We start from the raw sequence: 9,301 nt of genomic DNA, 5'->3' as shown, positions 1-9,301 counted from the left end.
TGCAAAAAAGAGCATTATTATTAAATATTATTATATATTAATATTAAATACATATATATTATTATTAAACATTACATATTAAATATTATATTTTACACATTAAATACACACATTAAACACATTATTAAATATTATTAAATATACATATATTATTATTAAATATTATTAAACACAGATATTAAATATATATTATTATTAAATATATTACATACATACATTATTACATATATTATTAAATATTATATATTATTAAATATTATTATATATATATTATTAAATACAGAGACATATATATATATATATACATAAAACACACACAAACACACACACAAACACACACACACAAACACACAAACACACACACACAAAAACACACACACACAAACACACACACACACAAACACACACACACACAGCCACCCTTCTTTTTGGCTGCTATTTTATTCTTCCCACACAAGACATATGTGCTGATTGGGTCGGATGGATGTATACATAGTTCATCGTGTCCCTTAGAGGCCCTGTCTCCTGCCCCGGTCCTGGCCCTGGGCACAGCAGCCAGCCAGTGCCCTGAGGCCCAGCCCTGATCCGTGCGTGCCCCTGTCTGGCCCCACAGGTTGGGACAGCCCCATCTGCACAGAGGGGGTGGTCTCTGTGTCTCGGGGCGAGAACACCGTCATGTCCTGCAACATATCCAACGCCTTCTCCCATGTCATCATCAAGCTGCGTGCCCAGGGGCAGGAGAGCACCATCTTCAATGAGGTGGCCCCAGGCTACTTCTCCCGGGATGGCTGGCAGCTCCAAGTTCAGGGAGGCGTGGCCCAGCTGGTGATCAAAGGCACCCGGGACTCCCACGCTGGGCTGTACACCTGGCACCTCGTGGGACGCCAGAGAAATAACAGACAAGTCACGCTGGAGGTTTCAGGTGAGGGGAGGCTCGGGGAAGCAAGGGGGAGGGGAGGGGGCCTGGGCAGGGGGAGGGCTGAGACTGAGAGGGAAGGAGGAGGAGGAAGAGCAGGCGTAAGCGGGGCTGCCAGGAGACGGGGTGCCGGGGTGGAGAGTCGGGGTGGAGGCCTCTTGACCTCCTGGGACAGTTCTCCCTTCGGGAGGGGCAGGGGACAGGCCGCAGGCCTGCAGAGGCAGCCCGAGCCCCACCAACAACACGGAACACAAAGCCTCTGCTCCTCGAAGGAACCCCACCTGCCTGTCGGGGCGAGGGCCGTGCCGTGCAGCCAGGAAGCCCAGGCACCCCCCGCCTCCCTGCCACACCCACAGCCGCCACTGCCAGCTACTTATTTGGTTCAACCAGAAAGCAGTGATGGCCAGCAGAGCACCCCCGGGCCCTCTGTGCTGCCCTCCAAGCCCCTCCCACCTGCTCCCTAGGCCCTGAGCAGCCACACTGCTGTGCGGGGCCACAGACCCCTCCAGTCCCCAGACCCACTCCCCACCCCTCCCCTTCCTTTCCTGCAAGTTCAGGAGCCTCCATGGCCCCTCCCAGCCCTCCCACCTTCACCACACCCGGCTCTGACTCGCCCGGGTCACCCAAATTGGGTTCCGCTTTGCTCCCCACCCCCAGGGCATCTGGTGAGCCCTTCCTGGACTCAGGTATGGGGCTTCTCAGATACCTGGCCCTGTGGGGGCCGCATCAGGGCAGACCCCGCACCTGCCCTTGCATCTCTTCCCCAGAGCCCCAAGGCCTGAAGGACGGGGCCAGCGCACGTCCAGTGGTAGATGTTTCCCTCGCTGCCCCGAGGCACCCGTGCCCTGGGTCTCCTCCCACCTCTGTGGTCCTGCGCCCCCTCTCCTCCTGGCTCCCTCCCACTCCTGTACCTCCTGGGCAAGGGCGGTGCAGTCCTCCGGGGCTCATTCTCACCCCAGGGGGTGTGCAGGAGGAGGAGGTTAGGGGTGGGGGATGCCCAACCCACCTGTCCACCGCTGAACTGCCTCCTTCAGGTGCAGAACCCCAGTCCACCCCCGACGCTGGGTCCTGGCCTGTGCCTGTGGTGGTCACTGCTGTCTTCATCCTCTTGGTTCTTACGGTCATGTTCGCCTGGTACAGGTGCCGCTGTTCCCAGCAACGCCGGGAGGTAGGAGGCCCTGCACCCCAGTGTGTGTGGGTGGGGGGTCTTGGGTGGGGCCGCCCCAGGCTGAGCTCAGCCTTACTGTCCTGCACCTGCCGGGGCTCCAGGAGAGGGTTGGGGGAGCACCGGTCCCAGAGAGCCCGTCCCCGCCAGGGGCCCAGCTGGCTGTGGTCAAGAATGCACAGCCAGGTTCCCCAGACCCGCCCTGCCCTCCCTGCAAACCCTCGCTGTCCCCAGGACTCCCTGGAGGGCAGCATGGCAGGGCATGTGGTCTCCATCAGGGACACAACCTGGAGTTTCCGAGCCAAGGGAACCTCTTGCTTAGGGTGCCGTGCGAAGTGGGTTCGACCTCCAGCAGGCTCAAAACCAAGGTGAGGGCTGGGGGTGTGTGGAAGGGGTGTGTTGTGAGGGCACGGGGTGTACCTGGGGGTGGGAGTGTGCGTGTACATGCAAGCATGCCCATGAGTGTGAGCGCACGCCTGAGGGCAGAGCTGTGGGCACGGGGGTTGCAGCTCACGCAGGCACCTCCTTCCTCCCCCCGCAGATGAAGGTCTTCTTCCTAGAACCCCAGTCCTCAGAGTGGGAGTACAGCAGGGCCTGAGCAGAGCCTCCCCTGGCCTGTGGACCCCAGACCCCAAGCCTACTCCGAGGCGGCCGGCACTGGCGGTCAAACCCTCAGCACTTGGAGCCCTGGAGCTGCTGTCCCCCCAACCCTTGTTTCCAGATGCCATAGACCCATAACCACCTATAAGGCAGAGAGGACACCAGCGAGCCGGCCCTGAGCGCCGACCTTGGGTGGCAGGGCCTGGGTCTCTAGTCCCACCCGGAGGGCACAGACACCGGCTTGCTTGGGAGGGTCTGGGAGAGCTGGTGGCAGGCTGGGCCTCTGCGTCACCCACTCCAGGGCGGGTGCAGACCCTTCCCCTCCACCCCCCTGGTCTTCCAAGCTCTGTTTCCTCAGTTTTCAAAATGGGAACACCTCACCTCCGCAGCACGCGACCTACCAGGACCCATGCCCCTCCCTCTGCCCTCATCAAACCCAGAGACCCGGGCTCCCTTTCTGCCACCCCAGCCTGAGTCCAGCCTCCATGCCCAAGTGAGGGGGCCGCTGCCGGAACCTCAGACACACTCCAGTTCAGGGCTGTAGGAGGCCTTGGCTGCATATGCCTATGACCAATGGCAGGCTTTGGGGGCCCCTCCGCGGGAGCCCCAGGGGCCAAGGTGGGGTGCGGGGGTTAGAGGCTGGGATGGCTCCTGGCCCCACCGCCAGGGGGCAGCACAGGCCGGGCCGGGAGGAGGCGGTGGCGGCTCGGGCTGGGAGTCAGGCGGACGCTGCCCTCCGGGGCTGGACGTGCATCCCTCAGTCTCTTGGCCGCCCGGAAGTCGCTCCCTCGTGCCAACCCCACCTGCCAGGCCTCCTTGGACCCACATCTGTTCCTGCTTTTGTCTTTGTCACTGGGGCAGAGCTCTTTGACGTCTTGATATGTATCGGATGAAAAAAATAACTTTGGGAATCCCCCTTCAGTTCTTTGAAAAGGTTCCATGACTTGAATCTCTGAAATGAAGAAAACAACCGACTCACAAACCTACAAGTAGCTGGGAAATGCAATTTTTAAAATGAAAAACAAAAATCTGAAAGAAACGTCTTCAGTGGCTTTAAGACCCCAAACGTCCCTAAGGTGTCCTCAAGATGAAGACACGGGGAGCCCCCAGCCAGCTGGAGACCCCGCAGGGACACAGCGTCGCCCGGTGACCGAGACCTCGCGGAGCCGGCCGCCCGGAGGGTCAGGGGCCAGAGCTGTGGGTCCAGAAGGGGCGCCTTTGTGTCTCAGGTTAAATAAGCACTGCTGCTGGGTTCGGGACTCTGCTGGGTCAGACTGGCGCCCCTGGGCACAGCCCGAGCTGCATGGGACCCCGTGGTGCACCCGACCCCTATATGGGGATCACAATCAAAGTTTCTTTTTTTCTTTTCTTTCTTTCTTTTTTGGAGATAGGGTCTAGATCCACCGCCTAGGCTGGAGTGCAAGGGCGTGATCACGGCTCAACCTCCTGGGCTCAAGCGATTCTCCAACTCTGGCCTCCCAGAGTGTTGGGATTATAGGCATGAGCCCCTGCGCCCGGCCTCAAGGTCATTTTGAAATCGGTAGTCTGGGTGGGGCACACGTTGGTCACGATGTCCCCTGCACACCCAGGCAGGAAACCCAGGAGGAGACCCTGGGGCTGGAGTCCCTGAGGATTTTCATCTTTTCCTGGTGGCTTATCTCTGTTTCTGTTTTCCCTACTGGGATTTACTGCTGGTCCTCATGCTGCCTTCCCCCTCGGTGTGTGGGGGGGTCTGTGTCTCCCTCTGCACCCCCCAACCCTACCCGGCCCCATGCTGTCCTCAGACACACCGGGCACGTTCTGGCCTCAGGGATTCTGCCCTGCTCATCCCTCTGCCTGGAATGCTGTTCCCCGGGGCCCCAGTTGGTTTCACCCACGACCCCTTCTTGGATTGGCCTTTGAGGGCCACACCCACGCCCGTGTCCTGCTGGCTGTCCACCTGGCCTCCCTGAGGTCAGCTCCAGGCGGAAGGGCCCCTGGTCCACACTGTCCCCTGCTCCTGGCACAGAGGCTGGCATAAAGACGCTCGGTGAATGTTGGTGACCCAATGCATGCATGGAGCAAAGGCCAGAGGAGGGGCTTCTCTGTAAAGCGCTGTTACCCACCGCCTCACGCCACAGCCTCGCGAGGGTGCTCCAGGGCCTCTGGGCAAGATTCTGCCCCCAAATCCTCTGTCTCTTGTTTATGGAGAGCCTGGGGGAGGGAAACCGGCTCCTGCAGGACCCTCAGCCCAGCAGAAAACCTGCACCACCCCACAGCCCCACCAGTGTCTCTGCACCGGCTGCTGTGGCTGGGACCTCTGGGGAAGCAGCTCAGGGCTGCAAGTCCGTGTGTGAGTCGTGTGAGTCATGGGCACATGTCTCTGCACACATGCATGAGTCACGCACACCCATCTCTGCACACACACGTGTCCACATGCACCCGTCTCTGCACACACATGTGGAATCACGCACACCCATCTCTGTGCACGCGTGTCCACATGCTCCCGTCTCTGCACACACACGTCCACACGCACCCGTCTATGCACACATGCGTGGAGTCACGTGCACCCGTCTCTGCACACATACGTGTCAACACGCACCCGTCTCTGCACACACGTGGAATCACGCACACCCATCTCTGCGCACGCGTGTCCACACGCTCCTGTCTTTGCACACACACGTGGAGTCACGCGCACCTATCTCTGCACGCACGTGTGGAGTCACGTGCACCCATCTCTGCACACACGTGTCCACACGCACCCGTCTCTGCACACGAGTGGGGTCACACGCACCTGTCTCTGCACAGTGTGTCCACGAGTGGGGTCACACGCACCTGTCTCTGCACACGCACGCATCCACAGGCTCCTGCTCATGTGCTGCACCTGCTGGCTTTGGGCACCGACGTCAACGCTTTGTCATTGTGGTGGGAGGCCGTCAGGACAGAGAAGTGCCTGTCCCAGAGGACTCAGTACCCTGGGGTTAGAGCCAGGCACAGGTCTCCCTCAGCCCCTGAAGCTGGGCACTGTGGCCTGATACACTCCTCCCAGGGAGGTGGGGGAACCTCAGGCCTGGACCACGGCTCAGCCCTCTCGTCCCCAGGACGTGGAACACAGTGCCACGGTTGGCTGGTCGGCTGCAGTGCTGGGCACGGGCACAGGCCCAGCCTCCTTCCCCACGGCCAAACCAGGGGGTGCTAATTCTGGCCTGCCCTGCTCTCCTGTGCACTGTGTGCGTGACTCATGGGTGACTCCGGATTTCTGGGCATAAGTTGGGTTCCAGCAGAAAGTACCCCAGAGGACCAGGCAGGCTGGGGGGGGCAGCCCTGCCCCTCACCTCCAGACCCTGTCGCCCGTCCCCAGCCAGGGGGTCCCTTCTCTGTCCTCTCGTCTGCCCAGCCCCAGGCCTTGACCTCCTCCCTGTGGATTTGCAGGGGCGGGGAGGGACAGGGACACCCTGATCTCAGGGCGGCTCTCGGGGAAGCAGTGCTGGGGAGGGGTAGGTGAGGCCGCCCCTCCCACGGGGCCCACATCACTCCCCTGGTCTGAGGCACCACCTCCAGGAAGCCGTCTCTGAGCTCTGAGCGCCTGCGGTCTCCCCTGTGCTGCTCTCTGTGGGGTCCTGCAGACCCGGAGGGGCTCAGCTGCACTCATCAGGCTGGGAGAGCTGGGTGTGGGGAACATGGCCGGGCCCCCGAGGCTCCTGCTGCTGCCCCTCCTCCTGGCTCTGGCTCGTGGCCTGCCTGGGGCCCTGGCCGCCCAAGGTAAGAGCTTCCCAGACCCTCCATGGCCACAGCTCCGGAGCTCTCCCTGCCCCGTGAGCTCAGCGCCCCCAACCTGGGCCACAGCACAGCCCCCAGGAAGCGGGTGGGGTGCCGAGCGGCCTCCAGTGTCTGGGGACTCGTTTAAGAGAAGGAAGAAGGGTGGACCCCGTTGGGGAGTGGCCGGGGCTGTCCAGGCAGGGCCGCTGCTTTGGGAGGAAGAAGCACAGCACCGCTGCTGGTGCCCAGATCTGCTCCACGCCCCGAAAGGCACCGTGTCGGTGGCGACATGTCATCCCTGGGCTGTCCCGGGGCCCCACCGTCCCCACCACTGTCCCCTGCAGGAAGGACATTCTCTGTCCTTCTGGCCCGACTGGTGGTGACAGCCCAGGTCCTCCCTAGAGGTGCAGCAGTCTCCCCACTGCACGATTGCCCCCGTGGGAGGCTCCGTCAACATCATCTGCTCCACCAGCGGGGGCCTGCATGGGATCTACCTGAGGCAGCTCGGGCCACAGCCCCAAGACATCATTTACTACGAGGACAGGGTGGTGCCCACTACGGACAAACGGTTCCAGGGCCGCATTGACTTCTCGGGGTCCCAGGACAACCTGACTATTACCATGCACCACCTGCAGCCGTCGGACACTGGCACCTACACCTGCCAGGCCGTCACGGAGGTCAATGTCTACGGCTCCAGTACCCTGGTCCTGGTGACAGGTAGGGAATGCGCCCATCCCAGACCACCCCCCCCAACCCAGGCTGCTGGCCAGGCTCTGCTCCCCCAGCCCTTGTCGGGGGACCCTCCCTCCTACACGTGCCTGAACTGTTCCAGCTCCCAGCCCACCGCCCCCAGCAGCCTCCTAGATAGCTGCCCCTCCTCCGCTCCACAGCCTTTCCCTGCCCTGAACCCCAAACCCCGGGGGCTCTAACAGGTTCTCCACTGGGAGAATCCCTTCCTTCCTTCTTCCTTCCCAGAGGAACAGTCCCAAGGATTGCACAGATGCTCGGACGCCCCGCCGACAGGCTCTGCCCTCCCTGTCCCGCCGACAACCTCTGCCCTCCCTGCCCTGCCGACAGCCTCTGCCCTCCCTGCCCTGCCGACAGCCTCTGCCCTCCCTGTGGCCCTGGCAGTGGTCTCCTTCCTCCTCGGGCTGGCCCTGGGGGTGGCCTGTGTGCTGGCGAGGACGCAGGTCAGTGTGAGCCCCCGCTGCCACCTGCACCCCCACAGATGGTTCCCTCTCCTGAGAGCAGTGTGGAGGGCGCCAAAGCCCCAGAGGAAAGCCCCAGTACCCGCTGCCTCCTTTGCAGGCCCTGGAGCTCTCAGGGTGGAAGTGGCCTTGGCAGGGAGGGAGGGAAACCAGCACCAAAGCGACCCGAGGGGGAGGGAGCGGCCCAGGTGCTGGTCCCGCGTGTGCACGTGTGCGCATGTGCAGGTGTGAGTGTGGGGGGGTTCTCTGAGGACTGTGTGTGCTTGTTGGAGTGCGTGGGCGGAGGAGGGAGTGCCCAGGCTCTGGGCCCATGTGTGCACGTGTGCGCATGCGCAGGTGTGAGTGTGTGGGGGTCTCTGAGGACTGTGTGTGCATGTTGGAGTGTGCGGGCGTGCTGTGTGGCTGTGGGAAGGGAAGGGAGCCTCAGACAGACACAGAGTCTAGGCCGTGGCCCCTGCCCTCAGTCCCTGCTGTTTGTCTGGGGCTGGAGTGGGGGCCCTGCTTGGCCTGGGCTGTGGGGGGCAGTCCAAGCCGCTTCCACTCTCCTTCTTCAATGGCGCCCTGGAGTCCCACCCAGTCCTGTCCCGGGAAGGCTCTGCTGGGAAGCCCTGGGGCTCAGGAGACCTGGGGGCCGGCCCAGAGGAGTCCCGTGGGGGTCTCATGTTAAACTGAGAAAGCTGACCGGAGTCGGGTGGGGTCTAGGACACAACACTGGCCCCTGGTTGGAAACAGCAGGTTCTGTCTTTCAGATGAAGAAACTGTGCTCGTCGCGGGATAAGAATTCAGCGGCGTGTGTGGTGTACGAGGACATGTCCCGCAGCCGCTGCAACACGCTGTCCTCCCCCAACCAGTACCAGTGACCCAGTGGGCCCGGCCACGCCGCCCCCGTGGTCCCCCCAGCATCTTCCCCACCCCACCGTGCCCCCCACCCCTCCACATCCCCACCCGGCCACAGCCCTCACCCCTCTGTGCCCCCCACCCCGCTGTCCTCCCACGGCTGCAGCAGAGTTTGAAGGGCCCAGCCCTGCCCAGCTCCGAGCAGACACACAGGCATGGCCAGGCCCCACGGTGCTTCTCAGTGGACAATGACGCCTCCTCCGAGAAGCCTTCCCTGCCCAGCCCCGCTGTCACGAGGAGGAAGCCTGACTGTCCTTTGGCTGCATCTCCCAACCATGGCCAAGGAGGGCTTCTCTGTGGGATGGGCCTGGGCACGCAGCCCTCTCCTGTCAGTGCCGGCCCACCCACCAACAGGCCCCCAACCCCCGGCAGCCTGGCAGAGGACCGGAGACCAGTCCGCCACCCAACAGCCGGACCAGAAATAAAGGCTCCTATGCTTCCTTCTCTGACTTCTGCATTTATTTCTTATCCAGCAGGAGCCAGGGAGGGCAGGTGGCTGAGACTGCAGACCCTCCCCAGGCCTCCGCCTGGGGCTCTGCAGCTGCAGCCTTGTAGGTAGGGAAGGGAGCACTTTCCCACCCCAGCCCTGAAAGGAGCCCTGGGGGCCCCTGACCCTTGAGAAGAAGCAGAAGCACATCCACCAGTCCAGGTGGAGTCCGGACCCAGGCGTCCTTCAGGAGCCTCCCTATCCCCCCATCCCCCCATCCCCCCCACCTCCACTCCAGCGACACAGCCTCTGAGGCTGACCCCAGGGCACACTGGGACCAGCAAGCTGAG

General features: G+C 61.9%; 2 protein-coding genes across 2 annotated transcripts in view; both read left to right on the top strand.

Annotated features, from left to right (window-relative positions):
* The window catches only part of SECTM1 (secreted and transmembrane 1), a 14,128-nt gene extending 10,412 nt beyond the window's left edge, over positions 1-3,716 (top strand). The window contains 4 exon segments of the mRNA XM_017950107.3: positions 614-922; positions 1,951-2,084; positions 2,623-2,647; positions 2,650-3,716. Coding sequence (XP_017805596.1) covers positions 614-922; positions 1,951-2,084; positions 2,623-2,647; positions 2,650-2,819 — 638 coding nt within the window. The 3' untranslated portion in view covers positions 2,820-3,716.
* Positions 3,717-6,239: 2,523 nt separating this feature from the next.
* Positions 6,240-8,973, top strand: CD7 (CD7 molecule). Its single transcript, XM_003913611.5, has 4 exons — positions 6,240-6,422; positions 6,822-7,136; positions 7,395-7,609; positions 8,377-8,973. The coding sequence occupies exons 1-4, from the start codon at positions 6,341-6,343 to the stop codon at positions 8,485-8,487; spliced, it is 723 nt and encodes a 240-aa protein (XP_003913660.2). The 5' UTR covers positions 6,240-6,340; the 3' UTR covers positions 8,488-8,973.
* Positions 8,974-9,301: the final 328 nt, after the last annotated feature.

Source organism: Papio anubis, chromosome 17 (assembly GCF_008728515.1).
Source record: "Papio anubis isolate 15944 chromosome 17, Panubis1.0, whole genome shotgun sequence".
NCBI lineage: Eukaryota > Metazoa > Chordata > Mammalia > Primates > Cercopithecidae > Papio > Papio anubis.
Note: the sequence above shows the minus strand (reverse complement) of the source record. Positions and strands in the feature narration are given on the sequence as shown.